Genomic DNA, 27,944 nt, shown 5'->3' with positions numbered 1-27,944 from the left:
GGTTACATTTAATACAACTTGACAAGTTTAGGAGTCTAAATTGATTTTTTCCAAAAGAAAAAAAGTTTCAATGACAAGAAATAGAATAGCTAAAAGCTGAGAAACAAGATTGAAGTCGAAGAATATTTAACAGCACTAGTCGATTTTAATCCGTATGGCCATGATTACCAGATTTCAAGAAAACTCCCAGAGTGGATGTTCAAATTCAATATAGAGGACCATGAATCCTTCTCAGAGACAACCTACAATACAGAGGTACAATTTGCATCTACACTAATAACCTGGAGGGAAGTTTAGAATCTATCACCTAAAAGAGCCCAAGCCGTAAAAATTTAACCATGTTATTTTCTGACCATTTGTATTGACTCAGTCTAATAAATGATCAATAACATTATCATCAAAAAAACAATTATTGAAGTGTACCTTTCTTCACATCGCGATATCATCCTCCTCGATGAGCACACAATCGAGTTAAGAATAAATTAAGGAAGTTGTGGACTCCTTCAGAGAGTTCCTGAATCAAGCATATCAGCAAGATCTGAGATACTGCAACCTCTACACTTAATGACTGTATGAATACCACATTAGATTATTATGACCAACAAAGAGCAAAGAACTGGTTTCAATAAAACAGCAACTCCTAAACTCCAGTGCACCATTCCTTGTCTGAGAGTTGAAAATCCTTCCCAAATCATGAGGTTGGAGAAGGATGATGTTGCAAATTAATGCAAGGTGTATGTATTTAGCTTACGAATCCAATGCATGTCCAACAGTTTCAAGGAATATGAAAAATTACGAAGTGTAGGATCAACCACATAGGCTGCCACTGGATCAGCCAACTCTTCGTACACAGATTAAACCATCAGCAGGGTGAGTAATTTATACCATACAGACGTATGATCTGATCCAATTTTTTCTATCTATTCTTTCCATTTAGGCAAATTTTATACTAGAAGATAAAAGCCAAGTAGTTATTCATCTATCCTGTTAAGGATTTACTAGAAAACAACATTAAGATGAAAACATAAATCAATCTTCACCTCATTTGGATTTGTGGCTTAAAAGAATATAAAAACTTCCTCCAACATACGATCTAGTATATGAAATTACTGCAATTGTGACGAATCCTACCCGTTGATCGTTCTTACAGATTTTACACAACTATTTTCCCAAATTACAGCAGAATGTTTCATCTGTCAAGCAACCGGAGGAGAAATTTCAAATACTTAATTACCTCAATTGCAGAATATGTTTACACTTCTGCAAGCAAAGACAGCTACTTGTCTACTCAAATGTTTTCCGATAAGCGGCGAACAAAATTGGCATGCATGGAATGACCACCCTGCATTGAGATATGAAAATTCAACAATCTTATTTACATCCCTGACCTTGAAGAATATGCACAGCTGTTAAAGACATTTACTTCTTCCCTCAAAGTCAGAGATTCAAAATTCCATCACCACGTTTATTGTACTAAAAGAAAACGCATGACCTCAAAAAATTCATTAACAAAGCATTTACTTGTTCCTTTTAAGCTTCCCAAGCATACACTCGCCAATCAAGACATGCCAACAAGTATAACTTGTTAAAAAAAAGTTGTATCCAAAAGAACACAAAGAACATGATAAAATTTAAATGTATTCAAGTGACATGTACAAATGTGAATAACAGTAATTTATTTCCAACTGAAGGAAAAGAGCAGTCGTCCAAAGCCAGCAAGATGTACTACATGGGCTCCCTATTTTCTCCCCCTAGAAGTCCTCAAAGAATCACAAGTTGCGAATAGAGTTGTAGCTCATTTAGCATTGCATAGAATTCATTCAATTTCGAGCATAGTATTCATAAAATCTGTCAGGAGTGAGTACAACAGGGTATCTAAATATTGTTTTTTAGTGTATACTAATCTTCTCAAATTAAATCTTGGAGAGAGTCTCGTTTTTATTCTGAAAGTAATACCTCTTGCAACCTACGGACCCTATTTAAAGGCTACAAACCAGCCTTTGTTACTTAAATAACAATAATTGTCAAAACTAGTAACAACCAAAACGAAGACATTTATGATTTACCTTGGTAAAAAGACGACCAAAATAGGGATTGGTCAACTCATCAGGCTCATTCCTCTTTATTGGTCAAAAGAACTACCTTCCTTTGGATGAATCTTTGAGTAGCAAGATTAACCAAGGGAAAAAAACCTTTAGAATTAACACAATGCTCCACTGTTCTTTTTTCTTGAGCAAAATGAAGATTAAAAACTTCCTAATGACAAGAAAGAAGACAAATAATATGTTCTTTAACTCTCTCCTATAGCTGCATCTCGACATTTTTAGCCACACAACTATGATAATCTACTCTTTCTCTAGCATCCACCAAAATCCGATCAAAACCAACTGACCGAGAATGGTCAATTTGTACAAAGGTTAGAAAGTTTCAGGACTCCAATTGACCAAAATTGACACGTCAGGGATGAGTGTTGGTTTGAGCCCAAAACAATGTCAGCCGACCAATTTGCACCCCCTAGTCAATTACGTCAGAAATTTGGACACATTTTCTTGAACTGGTATTTCCGATTTGATCCAACCTTTTATAGTGTCCATAATATTTCCCCAAATGACACATCATTTAAAACTCTCAACCCTCTACACAATCTGCTCAAATACAATCGTTTTAACAGTTCTCCCTAACAAAGAACATCACCAAATCCCTCTCGAACTTTTCAGCAGAAAAATTCAAGTAGTTCAAAAAAGCAATGCTCACATTTACATAACCTCCGTCTATATGTCCACCAGTCACAAAAACAACATTTGAATAACTAAGACAAGGATTTGCTATGGGAACTAAAGGTTCAAATGAGAAAGTCATGGCACACCCTCAAATAAGCACTTTTTAGATTTGATGCAGCTTCTGGAAACAAAGTGAAATGGCATAGTAGCAAAATGGAAGTATGTTAATTGAGGGCATGACATTAACAAATCACAACAAGGCAAGAACTTATTAGAGAACTAAAGAAACAATAGAATATATTTGATCGCCAAATTCATAAATTCCTATCATGTGATGCGCCAAGAGAAACTAAATAGTAGGGTTCGTCATCAATATATACAAATATATACAAAAAGGGCAAGGGACAAACAAAGACATAATAGAGCAAGGAGACTGAGAATATACCTTTCCCTTACACAAACACACACATATTTGTAAGAAACAGAGATGTGTATGTCCATCAAGAGAAACCAAAAACAATCTGACGACAAGGGAGGGTTGAGATTACACCCTCCAGAAGAGCTAATCAAGAAGAGTCTTTCAATTGTTAATAATCATCAAAAGATACCTGGCTCTTATAATGCAGGCAACAACATGCTTGAGGAATAAATAAAAGGTATCCACGTAATAAAAAAACAAAACAAGTTCAGATTGTGCTCCAACGAATTCTTATTATCTGATTGGTAGTGTAATCCTATTTGTAATGACCACACACTAGAGAGGTAAATCACAAAGAACTTACCTTGTAAACCACTATGTGTGCCACTGGAAGCCCTTGACTGCCTAACCGTGCAAAAAGTGAGATATCACCAATGAAATCTAAAACCTTGTGGCGACAAGGTTCATCATGGAAACGCAATGGGGGATTGATCCAACCTTTACTGACACTGGAGTAGATAGGAAAAGGGGAACCAGGTTGACTAAAATATATTTTGTACTGTACATATCATATCAGAAAGAAGCCACTAAAATCAACCAGGAACTTGAAGATCGAAGATTTATGAATAAAGCAACAAACCTGCAAACTAAAGCATTTTCTATTGAGCCTCCTCTTATGAGCCCCATATTACGCATTTGCTCTACCTGTAAGGAAGTCAATTACACTGTTATTTATGCAAATGTGATATGCAGTAAGTATGTAATATGTATTGTTGAGAAATACTGAATATTAAAGACCCAGAAAGTCTTCGAGGCTATGTAGCTTTCTCCAGTGCATCTCAAAAATTTGAAAATATTGTTTCAATATTTAATAGCGATTCAAAATGCAAGAATATATAATCCTAACTTTCCTTTTCCTTTTCCTTTTTCTTTTTCTTCTTTTCCTTCTTTTCCTTCTTTTCGTTGTTTTTTTTTTTTTTTTTTTTTTTTTTATGGGGTGGGGGTTGTTAAATTACAAGTTTAGTACTGAGATGGTCTATACTATTTGGTTCCTAAACTTTTGAGGTTTCCTGGTAGCTGCCAACTTTGGCCTAGGCATACCAAATTGGTTGCAGCCTAAAGACTAAAGAAGAGAATTCTCCAAGAATCTAAATTGGGATTTTTATTAGAATGAAAGATGTTCCATACATGAGGGGTGGACTCCCTATTTATGGGGAGGTAGTACATAAAAGGGCAGTAAAAAGGATTGACAATCCTAAGATTAACCTAATTCTCCCTGCATCAAATACTTAAGAAAGAAGGAAAGCCCCCAACCACATACCCTATGAAGTATGCCCATCTACCAGACTTGATATGATCACAATTTAGACTTCAGACTTGACAATTGCCCCTATTAAAGCCTAACTGAAAAACGGAAAACCTTGGTCGTTGAGGCCAAATGCAAACATTTTTTAGAGACCAACAACATTCTCTTCAAACTTGATTTTCACAATTTTCTCATTTTGATTCAAATAATGATTCACACAATGGATTGGGTTAGCATACTGGATGAAATGCGTCTGAATAAGTTTCTTGTATAATATACATCTCCAAACTCTAAATTTAATGTCGAATGAGAAAACATGCATAAATAAATTTTGCAGATAGGTATTGGGGAACGATGTCTTGGCTAAAATGGAAGAGATTGTAGATCCCCATAGACTCGAGCTGGATGATACGTCGGCTGATCATAATTCAAATGGATTGAGAACTATTGACAATGGAGGTAATGATGGTGGAAATGTGGGCTTTCTCCACCATTCAGATTACAGACCTCTTCTCTTTTGCTCACATTCTTCTTCTTCATTAAACATGCATAAATTCTGATACCCTGCAACCCCCCCCCCCCCCCCGAAAAATATATATAACTTAAATAGATGGGTCAACATGTCTGTTACAGAACCCAACAATCATTTCAGTAAGAACCACTTCTTTTATGATGAAGTATCAACAGATTCACAAAACAAAAGTATTAGCTAACAAACTTAAACAAACCTCCTCGTAAATGCAAAAGGTTCTTGATGGAGCTATTTGCTCGGCATAGAACATATTGTCCAAAGGAGCAGTAGAAAACCATTGGCAGCCAATGCCAGGCACCTTGCACGTAAGAAATGTTCATAGATCATTCAATACCACTTGACAGTAAGATTCAACCGATAGTATTAAATCAATAGCCATAGTCTAGTTCCACCCATTATTTTGATATATCAACAGTAAACTTTCAGCCATTCGATAACATTTTGCAAAAAGAATTAATAACAAGCCCAATCTTTGACTTACTTTAACATATTTCCAATTCTAAGTAATATAAGAATATGGACTAATTAAGGGGAGTTTAGATGAAGACAGGCAAAGGCTATTTCAAAAATTGGCAGTACAACTTCCATGTCAAAATAGTAATAATGTCTAAATTTTATCATTTTTAAAGGATCTTTCTTAATCTCAAATAGGCTCTTGGTGGCAATGTCAAAGAATCAAACATATTACAGAAAGAAGTTTCTCAGAGAACTACTCTTGTTATATGAAGCTAATACAGAAATTGACACAAATAAATAAATAAAGAGGCGCAACATTTTCATTCACACAGCATGCAGTAAATAACCATTTATAAAAAGATATTTGTACCTGAGGAAAGTCAATTCCATAAGTAATACGAACTGCTGAGGCTGGAAAAGCAACAAGATAACAGTCATTCCTCCACGCATAGACAGGTTGATTTACATATGGTGCCATTTTTTCACAGCAGTTGCCACGCTGGTCTATAGCCAACTTAAGACCAACCTCCTCTATTGCATCCACCCATTTACACGCAGATCCATCCAAAATTGGAACCTGAATATATATTATCAGAAACATTCTTCAACTAAGGGTACGCACAATATTGATATTAAAGCTAAAAAAACATAATCACTCAAATTTATTACACATAGAGACTAACTTTTCACATAGAAATTACAAATTTGATATTTAAATATTTGTGCCAACTTTTGGATAAGAAACCGAGTATTAAACTATCGATGAAAACGGGAATGAACAAGAAAGAACCAAACCAATGGTGCATTCTTTGCAATGGTGCGTCAGAGTACCTAGAGCACATACTTTGTAGTTGAAAGTTTGCTACTGTAATTTGGGATCTCTTATGTCCTCTTTTCTTTTCTTTTTTTCTTTTTTTTTTTTTTTTGAATTTTGAATTTTGGCGTTCACTTGCCTCAAAACCGAAGGTGTTGCTTTGCAACGGAGGAGGTGCTTTTCCACCCTCCATTTTGACTTTTACATTATTGACCACCTTACAGGGTTTTAACTAGAGAGAAACAGGAGAATTTTCAATGATGCTGAGACGTCCTGAAAAAAGGTTTGATCGCCCCTTCTTTAATATTCACTTTTCTTGGTGAATACTGCTTTCTTTCAACATTTATAACGTACGTGTATATATATAACCAAAGGACAGTAGACTGAACAAATTATCACGGTTCCATTCATCCGGAGAAATTGATATAACACAGACTAGATTTTCGCGAATAACGAAAAAATGAATTCACAATGACGGTCACAAGTACCTCGACTTCACTGTCTTTAGCGTCTTCATTCGCTATCTCAATCCTACAATTGTCAACCCCCATGGCCTCCAGGGCAGAAAGCAAATGCTCAACAGTTCGAATTTTAAACCCATCCTTAGAGAGCGTCGTACAAAGAGACGACTCTTCGGCATAATCGATCGAGGCAGGAATGAAGTTGGACTTGAAATCAAAATACCTCCCTCTGCCTGCAAATTCCGGACATAACTTCACTTTCGAAACCTTCCCTGAATGCAGAGATATCCCACTCAGCTCCAGACATCCCGCCAAGGTTTGCTGGAACCTACCCGTCTTCATAACAAAAAAGACCAAGAAAGATCGAACTAGTAAGTACGAAAACTACATATAAACCACCTTCCATTCAATTGTTTTCAGCAGTTTTTTTGTTCTCGGAAAAGCGCCATTTCTATGGCGATCGACAAAGAGAGGGAGAGATAAAGTACCGGCGACCAAGATATTGACCTTGAGGATTTGAGGGCGTTGAGGGCAGTATGAATGAGCATTGGCCGGTGGCGACGGTAACGACCACACAGGGAACCGAAATAGGAAGAACGGCTGAGAAAGGCGTTGACGTCGGAGTTTCCACGGTGCATTTCTTAGTTACCACCACCCATATATATATATATATAATTTACCGCTTAACAAAAAAATTACTCGTCAAATTTATTTTTTATTATTATTATTATTTATATTTTTTCTTTTACATTTTTCAAACTTAAAACAAGGTAAAAAAATCTTAATATATACAAATTGAAAGTTATGATGTATTTATTATATGGTTTGATTCGACAAAATCGGAGTACCAATTCGAACGTGTTTTGCCAGATAAAATACATGTTCTAAATAAAAAGCACACATATTCGATCTATAAAATAAGTCGTTAGTTAATTGAACGGACGTGACACAAGCTTGTATCGACTATGCAGTGTTCCCCTCTATGATTGTATTTGTTTAATATACATATTTAGCCTCAAAACTTTGATGATCGTATTTATTTGACGTTTAATACTCGTTTCAACAAGCTCATGACGTTCAAATTATTATTTAAACGTTTTTATAACATGTATAAACTAGACTAATGAACGATTATGAGTAGCACAATATAGCACGACATGCTATAAATATAGATATTATAAATGTTATAAATATCTAGTATGAGAGTAAATATATTTTTTCGTCCAATGGTCTATAGTAACCTATTTAATAGGCATATTTATATTTTAAAATGCGTATGAACGATATTCAGGTTATAACATACATGAACATGTATAACTAAATAAAAAATCAACCAACATATTTAAAAAAAACTGAAATTAATTTAAATCCGAGATATGTATTAATATGATTTATTAAATATAATATATTAATGTGAAAATTGATTAAGTTAGTAAGCTTGATTTTATTTTTTATTTTAACTGCATTATTATAATTAGAAATAATTATTTTATTTAAATGTTTATATCGGTCCATGAAAAAATATTTATTAAAGTGAAGTGTTTAGTAAAGATTTAAACTTTAAATTTTGGATTTAATAAGTTTTTAATCAATTTAATTAACAAATTGTTGAATTTTTTAAAATTAAAATTTCATAAAATTATTTAAAAATTTTGAAGACTAAATATAAATATCAAAATTCGATGGTGGATGAAATTGTTAATTAATTTTTATCATGCTTCAAAACCGAGCAACATCTCTGTGGTGTCGCCGCCGGCCGGGAGTGCCTCCGCGTTACAACAAGGTCACTAGTTTCTATCTTTTTTCGCCTCTTTTCTTTTCGCCGCTGCAAATTTTGGTCGGACTTGGTGGTTGATTGGCTCACTGAGAGCTTACTTAACCTTCGTGATTTTCTGCCTTATCACTGTAGTTCAACAATCACTGTCTGGTAAGGCTCGAAGTTTGAAGATTTGGGTACCGAATTTAGCGTTTTTTTTTTTATTCGCTGGGACTATTTAGTGATGCTTTCGTAAAGGGGGTCTGGGGCGTCGGAGTGCATGTGTGACTGCTATTGGTTTGAGTATTTGCATCACATGGAGAGAAATGCTGCAGCTTGTGCTATGGAATGGAGTATTGAGCTGGAGAAGGCTCTTCGTTCAAAGAAACCAGGTTCGTCAATGGTTTGACTGATCTATGTTCTTTAATTGCAAACGAAAATTACTAGGCTAGCTTCTAAAAAAGGGAGAGAGAAAAGAAACTAATCACAACTCTCCACAATAGTATGATATTGTCCACTTTGAGCACGAGCTCTCGTGACTTTGCTTTGAGCTTCCCCAAAAGACCTCGTACCAATAGCGATGTATTCCTTACTTATAAACTCATTATAATTTCCTAAATTAGCCAACGTGGGACTCCCCCAACAATCCTTAACAATCCTCCTCTCGAACAAAGTACACTATAGAGCCTCTCCTGAGGTCGATGGAGCCCTCAAATAAAGTACACCCTTTGTTCGACACTTGAGTCATTTTTTACTACACCTTCGAGGCTCACAACTTCTTTGTTCGACATTTGAGGATTCTATTGACATGGCTAAGTTAAGGGCATGACTTTGATACTATGTTAGGAATCACGACTCTCCACAATGGTATGATATTGTCTACTTTGAGCATAAGGTCTCGTGGCTTTGCTTTGGGCTTCCCAAAAGGCCTCATACCAATGGAGATGTATTCCTTACTTATAAACCTAAACCCATGATCATTCCCTAAATTAGCCAACGTGGGACTCCCTCCCAACCATCCTCAATAGTACTGACACAAAAGCTGCTTGTCAATTGAACTAAAAACAACATTGGTGCCTAGTTTGGGGTTGGAGCACAGTAATAGCACTGTCTGAATGAAATATAATACTTGTAATTTGTGGTTTATTCAGGTCGGGCTGTTGAAGCTATAGTAAAGATTGGATCTCGACTTCAGCAATGGAGTAGAGAGCCAGAACCAAATATAGCAGTATATAATATGTTTGACCTTGTTACTTGGGAGGATAGGCTATTTTCCAACACTATTCTCCTACGGCTTGCCGATGCGTTTAAGTCTGATGACAAACATATTAGAGTTGCAGTTGTTAAGGTATTCTTATCTGAGCTCAATAGCCGTGACAGGACAAAAAGTAAACAATACCAAGGGGTTCTTTCAAAGGCCAGAGTGCAAAACCACCATGAATTACTGACTCGAGTAAAGGTTGTTCTTGGTGGAGGGGATCCTGAGGCTAGGGCTCTAGCTTTGATTCTATTAGGATGTTGGGCACATTTTGCAGAAGGCAGTGCCCAGATACGTTATATGATACTTTCTAGCATGCTATCTTCTCATATTTCGGAGGTTAGTGCTGTATACATTTTATTTTCTTCTCAAAATTTAATCTTTTATGACAATTTTAGTTTATGTTGTACAACTGGGTTCAGTATATAAATTCCCTTATGATGAAAGAATGTTTAAGAAAAGCTTTCATTTCCTCAATAAGAGTTTCGTATTTGGCATTGTATCATTATGTAATGAACCTAACTCGAAATCGTTCTTATGGGTATGCACCATGTGAGGAAAAATAATCCATACTCAATGTACTTATAACACACACGAGGTCCTGCATAAAAACCATGGTGCCGTTGGATGATGCATACAGTATTTCCATGTTATCATGATATACATTCTCTACGAGGCTAGCATACATAATCATGACATTTCTAACTTACTTTATAACATATGTTTCAACTCATGGTGCCTCGAGAATCATACACATATTCATAAGATTTACATGCATGGAAGTACCATAGATCAAATAAAACATAAATAGTTCAATCATTATCATATATCACGTAATAAACAAGTATGATACAATAATTTCATCCAACCAGCCCATAGGCATCCCAATAGGAAGTCCACTTATAGTTTTAGGTTCACTTGATGCTCCTAAGCTTGCCTTGGCTGAATATTCTTAGGTTTAGCTTCACGTAATCCAATTTTACCTACAATATTCCTTCCACTCAGAAAATTGAGTTTTGAGCCTATTTGTGGAGCCAAATCCTTTAACTATCCTTAAATCAGTGCTAAATATTATTAGTGGTCCAAAACAGTAGTTGTACGGACATTTTTGGGCTTAATTTGGTCAAAAGCACTCCCGGAATGATCGAAAACGATTCAAACTAGCCAACCGAAACAAGAGAGCCAACCAAATATTCTTTTTCTCAACTATAACACGTATGCCCTGGACTTGGAAGCAAATTCATCTTCTTGATTGAGAATAAGTTTCATAAATAATTTATAGAAGGGTTTTGGGGTAGAGACTGGATTGTTTGTTTAGTGGACTCATTCCTCGACAAAACTAGCAGTAAGCTAAAACGTAGTTCATAGAGGCCAAAATAATTTTAATTATAGTATTTAGAAAATTGTTGTGGATGCTCTCAAGGAAAAATCAGTTACCTTAACCTACCAAATCTTGTACCGTCGTTAACAATTTCGTTTAAGGTTTAGCATTGCTTTATTGTGTGTTGTGTTTTATTAGTGGATTATTAGGAAATTTAACGAAGTGTATGTAAAGCCAAACCCAATTTTATGTATTCTGGACATTCCTGTTTAAGAGGAGATTCCTTCTCCATCCTATACACTATAATTGCATGATTTCTTAATAAACCTATCTACACAAAATTTTGAACATATTTTAAACTAAGGATATCCTCTTTTACAGGTTAAAGCATCTATATTTGCTGCAGCATGCATTAGTCAGTTAGCAGATGACTTTGCGCAAGTCTTCTTAGCGATTTTGGTTAATATAATGACTTCTACTACATCATTGGCCATCAAAATGGCTGGAGCTCGAGTGTTCGCGAAATTGGGATGCTCACATTCAATGGCCAAAACGGCTTACAAGGTTATGCTCATCTTTTGATTTATTTTGAATTCAAATAGAGTGCAGAGTCTTTGAGATGATAAATTGATCATTAAGTCTTAACATGGCCTTGAAAAAGGTGGTACGTCTTATTGTTTTGTAATACTATGTCATATCGAAGTCGAGGGTGCGTAAAGTTGGCTTTGGTCAATGTTGTAAGCTCAGCAAATTGCTCCGCTTCTCCTTAATAGTTAATATGAAGAACCAAAGTGGGACATCCAATTCTACAGCCTTCTTGTATTAAAACATATGGATACTAACTTTGACACTGAAACGTACTTCAGATTGTATCTCGACTTTGGCTATGGAGAAAATATTAATGGTAAATCCAATATTACATGGACTGGAACAGTGTGCTGTATTGTTATTGAATTTCGGAGTTACTTTTCTATGGTTGATGCTCATTTATCTTTGAACTTCATCAGCCAGATAATTTTAAATTGCTCCATCTTATGAGTCCATTCTTGTCTTGTTAGTTTGTTGTACTATTTTGTACCTCTCTCGAGGGTCCAAGATTGCTTCGTCGAATGGGCTGGCCTTTTAGAGAGCAGTAGAATGTTGGGTTTGCTCTGCCTTGGTGTGATAGGGGGTGAGAGGAATTGATGAAGAAATGTCGGAATATGCATGAAGCGACCAATTTTTTCAAGAATCTGCATGCATAAAAAAATATTACTGTGCTGATTATGACTTGACATGGTTTTTAACTATCTAATTATTGTAGGCTGGACTTGAGCTCGCCTCAGACTCTAGTGAAGAGGATTTTTTGGTTGCAATGTTATTTTCTCTATCCAAACTGGCTTCGAAGTCGGTATTTATTAGTTCTGAGCAGGTAACTATTCTTCTTAGATGGTGGTTGCTTTTGGACCCATTGTAGGATTTTGATCTTCTTAATCATAGTAGGAATATTATTACTTGTTTATGATGTCCCGATGCAGGTGAAATTGCTGTGCTCGTTTCTTAGCGACAAAAAGTCTGTGCGTGTGCAAGAAACATCTGTAAGATGTTTGCGTTTTATTTTCATGAAAGGAGAATGCCCGTTTACTGATATGGAATCTGTGGTCAGAATTTTAGTTGATGCACTGGATGAACCCATGCTAACGACTACGTCACATTGTGACGTTCTACGGCTGTTGCGAAAGGTCATTCCTGAGCTTAAATGGATGAACTCATGTTTAAGTTTTGATCTTGAAATATGTTGAATCACGATGGATAAGTTGCAGATTATTTTCTACGTACGGCCAAACCCGTCTTTTTTGGATGCAAATGAATACTCTAAACTGGTAAAAGCTGTGGAGAGTGCAGCCCAATCTCGAGTGAAGTTAAAGAGCCTCCTTGCCGTCCGTTTATTGGTGGATTTATCATTACAGCTTTCTGGAAAAATGGAAGTTGAATCAGGAGTTAGTTCATTCTCTTTGTTGCCAGAACAGGTTATTTCACTAATCATGGATCAAATTACATCATTGTTAGTAGATCTTTCTCAGTTAAATTCTGAAGTGTTTCAAGAAATTAAAGGGCTGCTAAACCTTCTCCTGCTCATTGTTAGAGAACATTCAGATCTGTGGACTTTTCTTTTGGAGAAAATTTGTTTTACTGTTGAATTAATTATGAATATGCATGAAGGTGTCTTGGATAGGCAGCAAATAGATATGGACGTTGAAGGCGACAAGAAAAATGATATTAGCTTGAGATTTGCATTCATTCTATATGGATTTATGGCAATCTGCGTCGGTCATCTGGGTCAAGTTGTTGGTATCACCTCTGAAATATTTGACAAGGTGAAACTATTGGTCAAGAGCGTATGCGAAGGCGTTTTGTTTAGTTGCCATTCCTTGCTATTGAACTGTAAATTCATTTTGAGTTGTAGGATAACTGAGGATTTTAGGATCTGCAATAACGACGGGTTCCCACGTTTCACTTTTTGTGAAAAATTGACCGAAAACGAGATTTTTACTCTTCAGTGTGCAAAGAAGTTGCTAAAAAATGGGGATGAATGGCCCGCTTACAAGGCGGGGAGACACGCAGCATGTCATGGATCATGGTTTGCTGCTACCTTGATTTTTGGCCATTTATCTTCAAAGGTTCGCTCCGGTTTCTTCGAACACTGGTTGAAATCATTGTTTCAGTTTGCTCTTGCGGAAAGAAAAATCCAGTTACTATTGTTACCACAATATGGTTCTGGCTTGATAAACTGGTTAGAGCAGGAAACAGTTCTAAACTTGTTCTCCACTGAAGAACAGATAAAACATCATCATTCTGGGAGTATCTCTGAGGGCATTTACTATGACAAGCTTTTGGAGGCCTACCAGTGTCTTTGCTCGTCAGGTGAGGCCTTAAAATCTTCGGTCGACACACCCGTTCAAGCATTTTGTTTCCAGAGATGGTTTTTGTCGTTAAGAGCTAAGATGTTAGGAACTGTAGGGAGCATAGTGAAGCTGTTGCTAAACGTTCCATATTGTAAAAGTATCGACTACGGCAAGCTTGCGACAAATGATACCGCTGCTATACATGAAACTGTGAAAGAATTTAGTAAATTATCATTAACGTTCGAGAGGTTGTCCCATGAATTCGACCTCATTGGTACAACTTTTATTGGAATGGACACCGAGAATTTGAACGTTATTTCAGCCCTTGCACTGAATTGCTCTCTGTTGGCCTTCTGTACTGGTTTTGCCTTTCGTGTTCCGAATTTGGCTACGTCTCTTTTAACTGAAAATGTGGATGACTTCAGAACATTACGTTCTGTACTCATTCGAAATCTGATTGGCAGGCTGTGGTTGGTAGATCGTGAAACGAGTAAACAGCTTACAGAGCTTTTCGACGCCACTGGAGGACCGAATAACTGTTCGCATTTGCTTTCGAGAAACAAAATATTAGACGTGGGGTACGAAGTAAGAGGTATCTCGACTCTCTGTCGATATGCTGTTTCTGAGGTCATCCGTTCGCAAAGCAAATCAAATGGAATGGATGAGGGGACAGTGCTTCAAGTTATGGAGGATGGCATGCAGTTTTTATCAAACATTCTTATGCAGTGGATGAGCATTCCATTCCGAGTGCCCAAGTGCTTCTTTTGTGTAAGGTATACTCGGTAACTTTCTCTGCTGCCATTTTCTTTTACCTCATAGATTAGTTATTCAGTAACTGACTTCAAATTTCAGGCCTTGCATTGGCTCTGAACTCTACGCCACGACCGATGCTCGTAAACTGGATGGAATATCCATCCCGTTCGGCTTCCACCTATCGTTAAACCTTTGTCTTCAACTGAAAAACATTCCGCCAAATACATCGTTTCGAATCACCAGGATGTACTGCATTTTGTATTGTGGTTTGTCCTTCCAGGAACTGAATCACAACGAGCAAAAACAGCAGGCCTATGAAGCATGGGAAGACGACGACATCGTAGAAATGCAAAACAAACTGTTGCATTACGTGACCGAGTCGAGCAAAAACGAGGCGTGTATCAGCAAGGGGAAAACATCGAGTTCTTGCAGAACTGAGAGGGTGGTTCAAGCATTTGTGAAGTTTGAATCCAATGAGAAAGGGCAAGGATTCTCAAATTGCTTGCTTGATGTGTCTCGTTTTCCTGTAGGTAGCTATAGAATCAAATGGTATAGCTGTTGTGTTGACAGTGAGGGGTGCTTTTGGAGCCTTCTCCCTTTGAGTCCTGGACCATTGTTCACTATCCATCAACTTCCATCAGCTGGGTGATTTTTCATTTGGCTCTCACCCATTCATATATCTACCTCACAGCAGAATCTCCAATATTTCGACTCGAACATGGAGTTGCTTTTAGCTGGTCGGGTTATCGGCCTGCAAACCCGTTTTGTTGCCACACTATTCTTTCGCCAAGCGCTCAGCCTAAACCTTTAATTTTATCAAATTGTATTCCAAAGTTAGATAAATGTTGTAATTTTAACTCTTAACGAGTTATTGCTCTAAATGTTGCTGATTATCTTTTCTAATTTGTTCGATGAGTTATAAAATATATGTACTCATGAAATTGATATAAAATTAAAAAAAAAAAAAGGGCATATTTATACATAAAGTTTAATCTTTACCTTGCTTTATCAAAATTAAATTACGAATTAGCGAATTTGAATCAAATGTAAAAAATGAAACATGATTGAGTAATCGATTTCAAAAGACGGTGGGTTCTTGTGACCTTGTTTTTTCGATTGATCGAGCAAGAGAGCTGAATTGACCGAGCAGACAACCAATGATTTAAAACTTTTTAAACTATAACTAAATTAAAACTTTTTAAACTATAACTAAATAAGTAATTTATAAAAATAAAAATAAAAAAAAAAAAGAAAAAGAAAAAACCGCCGAATCACCCATAAAATTATTAGGAACCGGGTTACAAAGAAGTGCGTCGTATAATTGTATTGTATCATGAGCCTGGTTGGACCGATGGGATAAACCGGGTTCACAAGGCTACGAATTAAATTACCCTTATTTCCCCGCCACTCCCAACCCGCTCAAAAACCCTACCTCAGGTGCTCAAACACTCTCTAGCTCTCTTCTGTATTTTGATTTCCGAACGTTTGAGTTGTACAGAAACCAAGGGATATACTACTATGCTACACTGATTCAAATTTTGTACTCCTTCTACCTCGAATCCCAGAGCGTTTCTGCACCCAATTCCGCTCCCCAAATTTTGTTTTAGGGTTCCACACAAGATGACAATGGAGGAGGACGTCGTGCTGCGCGACGTCACCAATGCTGGCGTTGTCATCAGCGACCGCATTTCTAGAGAAGTTGCCACTCAACTTGATCTTGAGGAAGCGCTGGAAGCTTCCAGATACGCTAGCGATCCGTATACAACCCACCCTAGAGAGGTAACTGTTGATGCTCGAGGTTTTTTTTTTTTTTTTTTTTTTTTTTTAAATTTTATTTTATTTTATTTTTATGGATAAATGCATTAACGAATGGTGGTTTGTGGTTTTGATAATACACTGTTTTTTCGTTTAGTAGTTTGTTCTCTTTTCGGCACGTGATATTTGTGGGCTTCTTTTGTTCTACGTCGAAACAAGTTTTAAAAGTTGATATTTTTCTCAATGGAAGTCTCTAGCAAGTTCTGCATGAATTTGACTAGATGTTGACTAAAAATTCGTTTACAAGTTAGTGTATGTTTGGTATTATAGTGATTTTTTAAAACATTTGTTTGGTCTTACAATCACCAAATTTTATTATTATTGTTGAAGTTTTGATATTTCCAAGAAATGTTAACATTGCATCTTCCATTAGTAGCCTTGTCGGGTTGTTTACTTGGTTGAATTGAGAAATTGTATTAAACATGGCATCATGTTCATTACTTCTTTTATAGTGGCCCCCTCTGGTGGAAGTGGTAGATACTTGGGAGTTGCCTCAAGTGCTTATAGAAAGATATAATGCCGCCGGCGGGGAAGGAACTGCCTTATGTGGAATATTTCCGGAAATACGAAGAGCTTGGGCATCTGTTGATAATTCTTTATTTCTTTGGCGATTTGACAAGTGGTGAGTATAACTTGGCGGTGTTAGATAATATAATTCCATCATTAATGGGTATTTTGAAATCTAATTGTGATCCATGATATCGTTTGTTGCACTTGGATGTCTTCGTGTCATTGTTAACATTAATGCATTTGCAACTGTGATGATTTTGCAGTTAATGTTTCATCAATTGACTTTTCATATCCAAAGAATCAATTATTTTGAAGTGTTGAAACCTTGTTACTTAAATATTTTAAAGAGCTATGTGTTTTGAGGTAGGAAAATTGATATTCTTCTCCATATTAGAGTGGAAAAATTGTGATAAAGTTATTTTTCTCGGATAAAATGAAAATTGGAACCGGAGCAACCAATTTGAAGTATTTTTCAATCCAATCCAAGCCAACCTATGAACCCATTAGTCACCTAGCAACCTAAGGTTTGTGTTGGCACATTAATGGGCAAGCATTGTGAATTAGTCACGTGTGTGAGAGAGAAAGTCCTCAAGGAACGCTATACAATTGTGTTTTTGCCTTGAAATATCACAATTACAACCATGCTACTATTTTTTTTTTCTTATTAAAAACCCTTTATTAATACCTTAATAAGCATTCCTGACATTTCTTAGTATAGGACTTAGGGAGAAAGAGTTCAAGTTATGATAGTCGCTTACATAGGATTTGACATCATTTGGTTTGGGCATATGGCCTTCTTTTGTTTTTGTAAATTCGTACATCAATACAAAAAAAATCTTATCTGAGAAAAATAATGTCCTAAGAGTTTCCTTGACAACCAAATATAGTAGATTATATGGTTGTTTTGTGAGAATAGTCAAGATGCACACAAACTGGTCTAAATGCTCATGGATATTAAGAAGTCCAAATCTTCCCTGTGAATACTCTATTAGGTCGGTCATAGTTTGACCAAATAACACGAATTGGAAGCTTCATGTACTTCTACTGTTAATTTCTCTAACACAGTAGTAGCAGTCCTATAAAAAAGCCTATCTGGAAGCTGTTCACATGTTAAATAAATGCTGTTGAGAGTTTTATTGATTTCACTCCACCAATTGCAAACTATGAAATGCGTATTTCATTTGGCAAACAACAGAAGTATATAATTTACAAATTGAAAGTAGATTGTTAGGTGTTTATTGAATACTTTTCATCGAAGCTTTGCTACCTTGTCAACTTATGGTGTTTTTTTTTATTACTTTACCACTTCATGTTGGTCAGGGATGGTCAATGTCCTGAGTTTAATGTGGAGGAGCAAGCCATCTGTGCCGTTGGCCTCACCAAATCCAAGCCTGGTGTTTTTGTTGAAGCAATACAATATCTTTTAATTCTAGCTACGCCAGCAGAGGTAATAATTTCCCTACAGAAATTCTCTCCTTTGCCAGTTACTTTTATCTTTTAGACTCTAATTGATTGATTATGCAGAACGCAAAATTAGTCAAAAACTAGCACATAGGATGTTTTCTTTGGACTTTCCCTGTTGCGTTGACATATCCATAGCCTCCATCAAGACAAAGAATTTTACTTTTCGGGGACCTTTCTGATTTCAAGTAGCTTTGGTAAGGTTCTTGTCCAAGGTGGTGTCTTTAGGCAGTGCGTGGTTAGAACCAGGATTTTCAAGAAAAAAAAAAACGAGAACTCTGGAAGCTTCGGTCCTTAAAGTTACTCTGTTGAATTGGTTGGGTTTCTGTATCATATCAACCTCTTCCTGACCATTCCAGCCCTGATTAAATTTTTTTTGGAAGGCAGTATATTTTACAGTTTAGGAAACAAATACTTGAAAGGTCATTCATTTAACAAATTCCAGTGGTTCTTCCAAATGTTAAATGCTGCTGCCCCTACTAGGCTTGCATAAGGGAAGCTCCACATTTTTCCACTCACAGAGCCAGCATTTTTTTATAAACTAACAAAACTCATTCTTAAAATTTTTATTGGCTAGAGCTTTTTGGCACAATGTCTATTCTTGCTTAGAGAAGGTCCATATCTTTTTAGATAAAATGGGCATGTTTCTCTTTGTAATTGGCGCCAAGACATCCATTAGCTGGGGAAAGATCAACATCGTGCAGTTTAAACAGATCATTTACAGTTTGGTATATTGAGAAATATGGTGCATCTTTTTCAAAATTATTTTCCATGGGTTGAAACTTTTAACGTAGTTTAGGTTTGTCCACATTGTAAAGTTTCTTTTTCTATATCATATTTTACAGTGGGGTCCAAATGCTTTACTACGGGCATATATGCTGTATTTGTTTTCAAGCTCACTCATTGTCCCAACGTCTCACATGACTAAATCACATGAAATTAGTAGTACTGCTGCCACTAAATTGAGGACCTTCAATGTATCAAATCCACCTGTTTTCTTCTCATTTATTGATGTGTTATTTTGTGGAGCTTAAGAAAGTAAAAGAAAATGTTGAACCTATTTGGTATAGACATGCGTTCTACTTTTTGCAGTGTGTCTTTCCAAAATGGCATATGACACATGAAAGAAAGTCTCTGATCACCCTTCGTTGGCTTAGAAAACCCACTCCCACTGATAAATGAAGGCAATAAAAAGCCAACTTAAAAAAACCATTAACTAAATATATAAAAACACAACGAAATGAGGTATTGCACTTGTTTGGTTTTATTTTCAAGCTTGTTTTGTGAACTTTATTGGTAGATAGATATTGTTGAGATGCATAGAAAATGCTCATCATTTTTCTTTCTCTGACTTGTTTGGTTTGTCTCATCATCTAATGGTATCTTTCACTGAGCTTAAGGTGAATACAATTCTGTTTACTGCTGAAGTCCCAAAGTTTCCTTAACGGCTTTGATTTCTCCCTAGATTTGTCTTTTGTCAATAGTTTCTATGTTTTTTCACAGCATCTTTTTGTTACCAGTTGATTCTTGTAGGAGTATGCTCTTCTGGTGGTGTTGATGGTACGGATCCGTATGCAGAGATTTCGCTCCAGCCTTTGCCAGAGTATACTATAACATCAGATGGAGTCACTATGACCTGCATCACTTGTACTGACAAAGGACGAATTTTTTTGGCTGGCCGTGATGCCAACATTTATGAACTTCATTACACTTCTGGTTCTGGTTGGCAAAAGCGTTGTCGTAAAATTTGCCTTACTTCTGGTTTAGGAAGTGTGATATCAAGGTATCCAGTGGAATTAAATTCATAAAAGTTTATAAGCGCAGTCTCCTTTTTTGTGGTTTTACATTTGTGTATTTTGCTTGTTTGTGATTTCAAGTAATGATTTTAATTTTTAAATTTCTTTTATTAATAAATTTGTATAGCTGGACACTCGGTCTCTCTTTTGCATTCTTGTTCGGAAAAGGATTGTTTTACACATCAAATTACTACAGCGGACAATTAGTGCTGTGTTTATCTGAATAAGTTTACTGTGTAATGAAAATGCTCGCAGCATTTTACTTCTTTTGTTGTACCTGAATTTTCTAGGTTTCTACACTAACCTATAAGCACCTGGTAACTTTCAGATGGGTTGTGCCAAATGTATTCAAGTTTGGAGCTGTTGATCCCATTGTTGAAATGATCTATGATAGTGAAAGATGCATTTTATATGCAAGAACTGAGGAAATGAAAGTTCAAGTATTTGTGTTGGGACCCAATGGTGATGGACCGCTTAAGAAAGTAGCAGAAGAAAGAAATCTGATCAATCAGAGAAATGGAATGTATGGAAGTAGACAGTCAAAAGGACCTAGAACTATGAATCGGTCGGTAATGCCATCTATTGTCTGCATGTCACTCTTATCTACAGTTGAATCGAAGTCATTGCACCTTCTAGCAGTTCTATCAGATGGTAGAAGAATGTATTTGACTACTTCACCATCAAACGGAAACTTGGGTGCATATAATTCCAGCCATCAGACACCAAGTTGTTTAAAAGTCGTGGCTACAAGGCCTTCTCCTCCTCTAGGTGTTGGTGGGGGTCTTACATTTGGTGCCAACTCTGTTTCTGGTAGACCTCAAAATGAAGAGCTGTTGTCAAAGGTCGAGACAGCATTTTACTCTGCTGGAAATCTAGTCCTCTCTGATTCATCACCACCAACTGTATCTTCCCTTCTCCTTGTTAGCAAGGATCCGGCAGCACAATCCTCCATGTCTGGTACTTCGTCCTTAAATGCAAGGACTTCTTTTGCTTTAAGGGAAACTGTTTCTTCTCTTCCTGTTGAAGGTCGAATGCTTTTTGTAGCAGATGTTTTACCCTTACCAGATGCTGCAGCCACTATGCAGTCTTTATATTCACAGATTGAATTTGGGGTGTCGGATTTCCCAGATCAGCATAGTGAAAAAGCAGTTGGAAAACTGTGGGCAAGAGGAGATCTATCTACCCAACACATATTACCTAGGAGGAGACTTGTTGTATTCAGTACCATGGGCATGATGGAGATAGCTTTCAACAGGCCTGTAGATATTTTGAGAAGGTTGTTTGAGTCTAATTCGCCAAGATCAATTTTAGAAGACTTCTTCAAAAGGTTCGGAGCTGGTGAAGCAGCTGCCATGTGTCTAATGTTGGCTTCAAGGATTGTCCATTGTGAAAGTCTCATAACCAATGTCATTGCAGACAAGGCAGGTGAAGCTTTTGAGGATCCGAGAATAGTTGGAATGCCTCAACTTGGAGGCAGTACTGCCTTGTCAGACTCAAGAACTGCTGCTGGTGGGTTTAGCATGGGTCAGGTTGCTCAGGAGGCTGTGCCAGTTTTTTCAGGTGCACATGAAGGACTTTGCTTATGCTCATCAAGATTGCTTTTTCCACTCTGGGAACTTCCTGTCGTGGCTGTTAAAGGTATCTCAGATTCCGCAAATACTTCACACAATGGACTAGTTGCATGTAGACTTTCTGCTGGAGCCATGCAAATCCTTGAGAACAAGCTCCGTGCTCTTGAGAAGTTCCTAAGGTCGAGAAGGAACCAGCGAAGAGGTCTTTACGGTTGTGTAGCTGGCTTGGGAGATGTTACAGGTTCAATTCTTTATGGTACTGGTTCAGATCTTGTTTCTAGTGATCGGAATATGGTGAAAAGCATTTTTGGTACATACTCAAGAAACATGGAATCTGCTGGGACTGGAGCTTCTAATAAAAGGCAGAGATTACCTTACAGCCCTGCTGAGTTGGCAGCCATGGAGGTAGTTTAAATTTGCAGGAACGAATATTGATGCCTTTTCTTCCTAGGATATGCATTCACTTTATTCTTTTTTCATGATTTTATGCTTGTTGTACTGCAGGTTAGGGCAATGGAATGTATCAGGCAGCTGCTGCTGAGATCTGCTGAAGCTTTATTTTTGCTTCAGCTTCTTTCTCAACACCACTTAACACGCTTGGTTCAGGGCTTAGATGATAGTTTTAGGCAGGCAATAGCTCAATTGACTTTTAATCAGCTTGTTTGTTCAGCAGAGGGCGATAATCTGACTACAAGACTTATATCTTCTCTAATGCAGGTGAATGGCTTTGTTTCTAGTTCAAAATGGAAGTAACTATTAATTTAGCACACATAAGTTGCCAGCATAAATTTCATGTTCCTCTTGTTTATTAATGTTTTTTAATAAAGAAACAAGAACTCTGGAGGCTTCTTCCTTTGAATCTTCTATTAGGAGTACAAGAAGCTGACAGGCTGTAGAATAAACATGACATATATATCATTTTCCTGCTCATTTTATTTCCTCTTCTGGGCTTTTGCTTCCATTTTTTAATTTATTATTATTTTGTTGTGAATTTCCTCCTTTAATATTTGTTATTATTTTTCACTGTGATTATCCTTTTGAGGCTTCTTTGTTTTGTGCTGGCATTTGTTTTTTGAATGCCTCCACATAAGCATTCCTATTAATGTAGGCCTTATTTTAAGATAGAAATAGAAATGCATATTTTATATCTCACTTCAGGCCAGATTCCTTGAATTGACGTGTTTATCTTTGCCAGTACTATACTGGTCCTGATGGCAGGGGAACTGTAGATGACATTAGTGGGAGATTAAGGGAAGGCTGTCCAAGCTACTTTAAAGAGTCTGACTATAAATTTTTCTTAGCCGTGGAGTGTCTGGAGAGAGCTGCTGTAACTCTTGACCCAATGGAGAAAGAGAATCTTGCTAGGGAAGCCTTTAATTGTCTGAGTAAAATTCCAGAGTCTGCGGATTTACGAACTGTATGCAAACGCTTTGAGGATTTAAGGTCAGTTTATTTTCAGACTTATTGCTATTGCTGATACAAGTGTGTTGGGTGGCATTTTATTAATTTGATGCGAGACTTAACATGAGTGGCCATTCCAGATTCTATGAAGCTGTAGTTCGTTTGCCTCTGCAGAAGGCCCAGGCTCTTGACCCTGCAGGCAATGCTTTCAATGATCAAATTGATTTGGCTGCTCGAGAACGCGCACTTTCTGAGCGTGAGCAATGCTATGAGATTATTACAAGTGCTCTACGTTCACTAAAAGGTGATGTCTCACTGAAGGAATTTGGGTCTCCTATGAAGCCTGCTGCTTCAAGGTCCATTCCTGATATGGCATCACGTAGTAAATATATATGCCAGATTGTTCAGCTTGGAGTTCAATCCCCGGACAAAATTTTCCATGGTTACTTGTATCGGTCTATGATTGATTTGGGGCTTGACAATGAATTGTTAGAATATGGGGGACCAGATTTGGTACCGTTCCTTCAAAATGCTGGACGGCATCCTATACAAGAGGTTTAATTTTTATTCTCATGTTATTTAGCTTTCATTTGTATGTGTGATATTGATGGTTGAGATTATATAATGGACATCAAATAAACTATCCAATCAAGATGCTGAAATTTTCATTATTATCCATGATATGGTAGAAATGGACATATACATTTAATAACCAGGGAAAAAGTTACAAGTTCAAAATTGCTTAAAATTATCGACTTAGAACTGACTATTCCACACCAGTTTCTTGACTATGAAATGTTGCAGAGTTGAACACTCAATTTTGCAATTCTCTGTTCTAGATATTTATTGGTTTGACATAGTTTTCACATTTCTATTACATGGTTTAGGTTCGAGCTGTCTCAGCTTTAACAGCTGGGGCTTCTCCAATTGGCCAGTCTGGAGCAGTTGGCGCATCAAATGAAGCCAAATTTTTTGATCTCTTAGCTCGCTACTATGTTATGAAGCGGCAACATTTGCTTGCTGCTCATGTGCTGCTAAGATTAGCTGGTAGACGCTCTTCTGATCCTGGGGATGTTCCTACTTTGGAGGAGAGGTATAAATTCCTAATGTTTACTTCTTCTTTTGAACTACCATTGTTAACTATATAAATCTATTTAGATTCTTGATAAGAGCATAGTTCCATGTAAACATGTTGCATTGACAATAAATATGGTCTAGAAATACAGAGTATTTTCATTGATATAGTGATAGAATTGCTGAAACAATTATGAATGTCGGGGTTTGTTTACGGTTTGGCAAAAATATGATGTTGTCAAAGGTTTTAAATGAAGACCAAAGTTCTGTGGACCAATTCAATGAAGGCTATGATGTGAGAATTTTGATGAAAATTTTCACTTTGGGCATTGCTCAATTGATGAAGACATTATTCTTCGACCAGAAGGTCAGAGTTTTTGATTATCATATCCACATGTTAATCTATAAGAACTAAGTTGACTAAATTTATTTCATTTCAACAACAAATAATGAATTTTAATTTTAATTTTAATTTTTTTGGAAGAAGATAAGGTTATGGAAGTGTTGAGAAATGGATGGCTGCTGTACTTTTTTTTTTGTTCCGATTACTTGTATCAGGTTGTAGTTATTAACGCTATAAATGAAAGATAGCTTTTCCTTCTCGAGAAAGATGAGGAATTAGAGAGCAAATTATTGTGTAGTAGTGCATATCGTGTAAAATATGTTGTTGGTTGTGGTTGGTTTGTGTCCTTTCGAGATCTACATGTTTTGTTAGACTGCTACAATTCCAAGTTCACCTTTGATTTTTTATCTTGTCCAATTTGAGATTCCTTGAAACTATTGTTTTGGCATGAAAGAGTTTTTCTTGGAGAAATCTCGGTTATGTACCTTTTTTTAAGGGACTTGTTGTCTTCAGGTGCCAATACTTGAGCAATGCAGTTTTACAAGCAAAGAATGCAAACAGTAGCAAGGGGTTGGCAACTTCTACCCCTGATACCTTAGACAATGGATTGCTTGAACAGCTTGAAGGGAAACTTGCTGTTCTTCGTTTCCAGATGAAAATTAAGGAGGAACTGGAGGCTTTAGCTTCAAGAATAGAAGCCGTGCCAAGTACATCTGATTCAGTCCAAAATGAAATGATCCCAGATAATGATTTGGTTGCTAATTCCAGTATTGCAAATACAGCTCGGCAAAAGGCCAAAGAGCTCTCATTAGAGTTAAAGACTATAACTCAGCTATATAATGAATATGCCGTTCCATTTGAGCTATGGGAGGTGACTATTTCGTCTTTCTTACTTCATTGAATTTGAGGATTTGATTTTCTGTTTCTCTCTGTGTTTACTCTTTAATTGATCCAAAATCAAGTTCGCTTTATGGATTCCTATGTTCAATTGTTGTTCTTTATTCTGTTTGATGATGGATTTTTCTGCTTGCGGTTTTCAGATATGTTTGGAAATGTTGTACTTCGCAAACTATTCTTCTGATGACAATACTAGTATTGTCAGAGAAACTTGGGCTCGATTAATTGACCAAGCTCTTTCTACTGGTGGCATCGCTGAAGCTTGTTCAGTACTTAAAAGGGTTGGCTTCCACATTTACCCCGGCGATGGAGCTGGAATACCTTTGGAGTCTCTTTGTCTTCACCTTGAGAAGGCTGCATTGGTATGGTTGTGTGCGTTGAAGTAAAGACATTTTTTTATGATATTTTGTGATGATTGATTATAAATAATTGCATAAAATATTCGTTAATTTTTTCTATTCACGATGTTATTGTTATTGCCACAGTACTTATAATATTTGTCTTTATACAGGAGAGATTAGATTCAGGTGTTGAATCTGTTGGGAACGATGATGTTGCAAGAGCCCTCGTTGCTGTTTGCAAGGGTGCAACTGAGCCCGTATTGAATGCTTATGATCAATTGCTGTTGAATGGTGCAATGCTGCCCTCACCCAAACTCAGGTTACGCCTCCTCCAATCTGTGTTAGTGGTACTCCATGAGTGGGCTATGTCCATATCTTCACAGACTATGGGTAGAAGTGCAACTGCAGCATCTCTGGTTCTTGTTGGAAATTACTCTTTGGATCAAATAGCTATTGCCAACCAAGGGGTTCGGGACAAGATAGCCAGTGCTGCGAACAGGTCAGTTTCATGTTTTTCCCTCGCTTGTTGATACTCACTTTGTTTTATGAAAGTTTCCTTGGAAATTGAATCTTAATTGTCAAATTTCTGATTCGAGTTTTACTTTGCAATACTCCACTTTAAGATGTGGTCATACATACTATGACAAATTACAAGTAATTGGTTTTCTTTGAAGATTTAAATTACTTAAAAAAATTTATTATTATTATTTTCATAATTGGGGTGTGGGCCTGTTACGTGGGTGACCCATCCTGCTAACTCTCGGCGTGGCTACAAGGATTTACTAGTAGATTTTTAACTGATCTAATTGATGTCTTAGCATAAAGAAAATATTCAGGTTATGAGTGTGTTAGCCTTACCTCTTGAACTTTTGTAACAGATATATGACTGAGGTTCGTAGGTTAGCCCTTCCACAAAACCAAACTGAGGCTGTCTATCGAGGCTTTAAGGAGCTTGAAGAGTCACTAGTTAGTTCCTTTTCTTTTAGTCAATTTTGATTTATATAATCTTTGTTGTTGTACCAAATGTTTGAGGCTTCAATTGATTTTTTCAAGATGCAAGGGTAGATTTTTCATGGCTGAAGTAGCTTCTGTAACCCTATACTTGATGCTGCAATGTAATATTATCAAAAGGTAGTTAATGATGCAGTGTAATGTTGAATAATAGAAACTTCTTACTTGTGTTGGCGTGTTGATGCATGTAAAGCTATCATAACTGTCGCTTTGGTTCACTGCTCATGGTATAATTAGATGCACTAATGTATTTACAGGTAAATGGTTTCGTCACATATAATAAACGGAGGATAACACTATATCTTATGTTTTTTCCTAATTATAGACCTCATCACTTTCTTTACTTGAGGTATATCTGGTGTTACTTTAGTACACAGGTAACTGGCCCGGACATCAACGATGAAAGTCAATTATGACCGTTGATGGTGTCACGGTTGCTGCACATCCTGCTGGAAAATGATAGCCTTCGTAATGCCTTTGTAAGGGGGTAAATATGTGCTACATCCATAGTTGTTATCATTCCTATTTATCATATTTGTGTCTGCAAGTTTGCACCATTCTAAATGCCTGGTAAGGTCATGCATTTTAGTAGAGTAGCTGTAATGATCACCCTTGAGAACTTTAGGAGATGTAATTTTATTCAGATTTTTGGATTTGGAGGTAAATTTCCATGTACGGTTATTCCATTATTAGCGATGTTTTTAAGAGCTTGCGATATGTCTTCTTGATTATACTTGAAATTGTCTTGTCATCCAGCTAATGGAAGAATAGTTTGGATTTGGAGGTGGAACTGAACTGAGCCTCTAAACAAGAGTAATGGATTATATGGCTTCATTTTGTAATAGCCTATCTCGTATGTTTTTTAGTTCAACGATTTCGACTGCCAGCCCCTCTTGATCGAGGACATATGCCTTTATAAAAATAAGGATTAGTAAACATTTTTCTTCCTTTGACCGAGTTACGAACAGATAAGAGTATCAAACATGTATCATTCGTGTGAAAAACATGGCTACTTCTAGATTTTCTGAATACCCATTCCAATGA

The 27,944-nt window shown here is 36.7% G+C and overlaps 3 protein-coding genes across 6 annotated transcripts; 2 read left to right on the top strand and 1 right to left on the bottom strand.

Annotated features, from left to right (window-relative positions):
* Positions 1–139: 139 nt before the first annotated feature.
* Positions 140–7,354, bottom strand: LOC111781424 (putative UDP-3-O-acyl-N-acetylglucosamine deacetylase 1, mitochondrial). Of its 3 annotated transcripts, XM_023662004.2 has the most exons (9): positions 7,196–7,354; positions 6,735–7,043; positions 5,803–6,009; positions 5,173–5,274; positions 3,779–3,843; positions 3,503–3,647; positions 1,235–1,342; positions 424–514; positions 140–242 (listed from the first exon to the last, which is right to left on the bottom strand). In XM_023662004.2, the coding sequence occupies exons 1-7, from the start codon at positions 7,343–7,345 to the stop codon at positions 1,289–1,291; spliced, it is 1,032 nt and encodes a 343-aa protein (XP_023517772.2). In that variant the 5' UTR covers positions 7,346–7,354; the 3' UTR covers positions 140–242; positions 424–514; positions 1,235–1,288. The 3 variants fall into 3 exon arrangements, with proteins under 3 accessions (XP_023517772.2, XP_023517764.2, XP_086981025.1); XM_023661996.2 differs by having other exon boundaries at positions 140–514; XM_087124899.1 differs by lacking the exon at positions 5,173–5,274 and having other exon boundaries at positions 140–514.
* Positions 7,355–8,403: 1,049 nt separating this feature from the next.
* On the top strand, positions 8,404–15,579 carry EMB1895 (ARM repeat superfamily protein). Of its 2 annotated transcripts, XM_023695738.2 has the most exons (8): positions 8,404–8,490; positions 8,617–8,855; positions 9,615–10,060; positions 11,424–11,606; positions 12,346–12,453; positions 12,560–12,763; positions 12,845–14,700; positions 14,780–15,579. In XM_023695738.2, the coding sequence occupies exons 2-8, from the start codon at positions 8,744–8,746 to the stop codon at positions 15,327–15,329; spliced, it is 3,459 nt and encodes a 1,152-aa protein (XP_023551506.2). In that variant the 5' UTR covers positions 8,404–8,490; positions 8,617–8,743; the 3' UTR covers positions 15,330–15,579. The 2 variants fall into 2 exon arrangements, with proteins under 2 accessions (XP_023551506.2, XP_086973818.1); XM_087117692.1 differs by having other exon boundaries at positions 8,418–8,855.
* Positions 15,580–16,084: 505 nt separating this feature from the next.
* On the top strand, positions 16,085–27,118 carry NUP155 (nucleoporin 155). Its single transcript, XM_023678520.2, has 13 exons — positions 16,085–16,459; positions 16,948–17,117; positions 18,326–18,452; positions 19,987–20,249; positions 20,591–22,238; positions 22,338–22,550; positions 23,029–23,276; positions 23,375–23,789; positions 24,122–24,327; positions 25,165–25,522; positions 25,692–25,910; positions 26,060–26,388; positions 26,768–27,118. Exons 1-13 carry the CDS (start codon positions 16,301–16,303, stop codon positions 26,883–26,885), a joined length of 4,473 nt encoding a protein of 1,490 aa, XP_023534288.2. The 5' UTR covers positions 16,085–16,300; the 3' UTR covers positions 26,886–27,118.
* The last annotated feature ends 826 nt before the right edge of the window (positions 27,119–27,944 follow it).

This window comes from Cucurbita pepo, chromosome 1 (assembly GCF_057944985.1).
Source record: "Cucurbita pepo subsp. pepo isolate OVF chromosome 1, ASM5794498v1, whole genome shotgun sequence".
In the NCBI taxonomy this organism is placed as follows: Eukaryota; Viridiplantae; Streptophyta; class Magnoliopsida; order Cucurbitales; family Cucurbitaceae; genus Cucurbita; species Cucurbita pepo.
This window is presented reverse-complemented; position numbering and strand designations above follow the sequence as displayed.

Excerpts from the sequence above, each read along its gene's own strand:
- LOC111781424 (XM_023661996.2), bottom strand. The coding sequence starts at position 7,345 with ATGCACCGTGGAAACTCCGACGTCAACGCCTTTCTCAGCCGTTCTTCC. Across the intron at positions 7,044-7,195 it reads GGTCAATATCTTGGTCGCCG|ACGGGTAGGTTCCAGCAAAC; the intron begins GTACTTTATCTC and ends TTTGTTATGAAG. Across the intron at positions 5,275-5,802 it reads ATGGAATTGACTTTCCTCAG|GTGCCTGGCATTGGCTGCCA; the intron begins GTACAAATATCT and ends CTTACGTGCAAG.
- EMB1895 (XM_023695738.2), top strand. The coding sequence starts at position 8,744 with ATGTGTGACTGCTATTGGTTTGAGTATTTGCATCACATGGAGAGAAAT. Across the intron at positions 8,856-9,614 it reads TCTTCGTTCAAAGAAACCAG|GTCGGGCTGTTGAAGCTATA; the intron begins GTTCGTCAATGG and ends TGGTTTATTCAG. Across the intron at positions 12,764-12,844 it reads TTCTACGGCTGTTGCGAAAG|ATTATTTTCTACGTACGGCC; the intron begins GTCATTCCTGAG and ends GATAAGTTGCAG.
- NUP155 (XM_023678520.2), top strand. The coding sequence starts at position 16,301 with ATGACAATGGAGGAGGACGTCGTGCTGCGCGACGTCACCAATGCTGGC. Across the intron at positions 18,453-19,986 it reads TTCTAGCTACGCCAGCAGAG|TTGATTCTTGTAGGAGTATG; the intron begins GTAATAATTTCC and ends TTTTGTTACCAG. Across the intron at positions 25,523-25,691 it reads TTCCATTTGAGCTATGGGAG|ATATGTTTGGAAATGTTGTA; the intron begins GTGACTATTTCG and ends TGCGGTTTTCAG.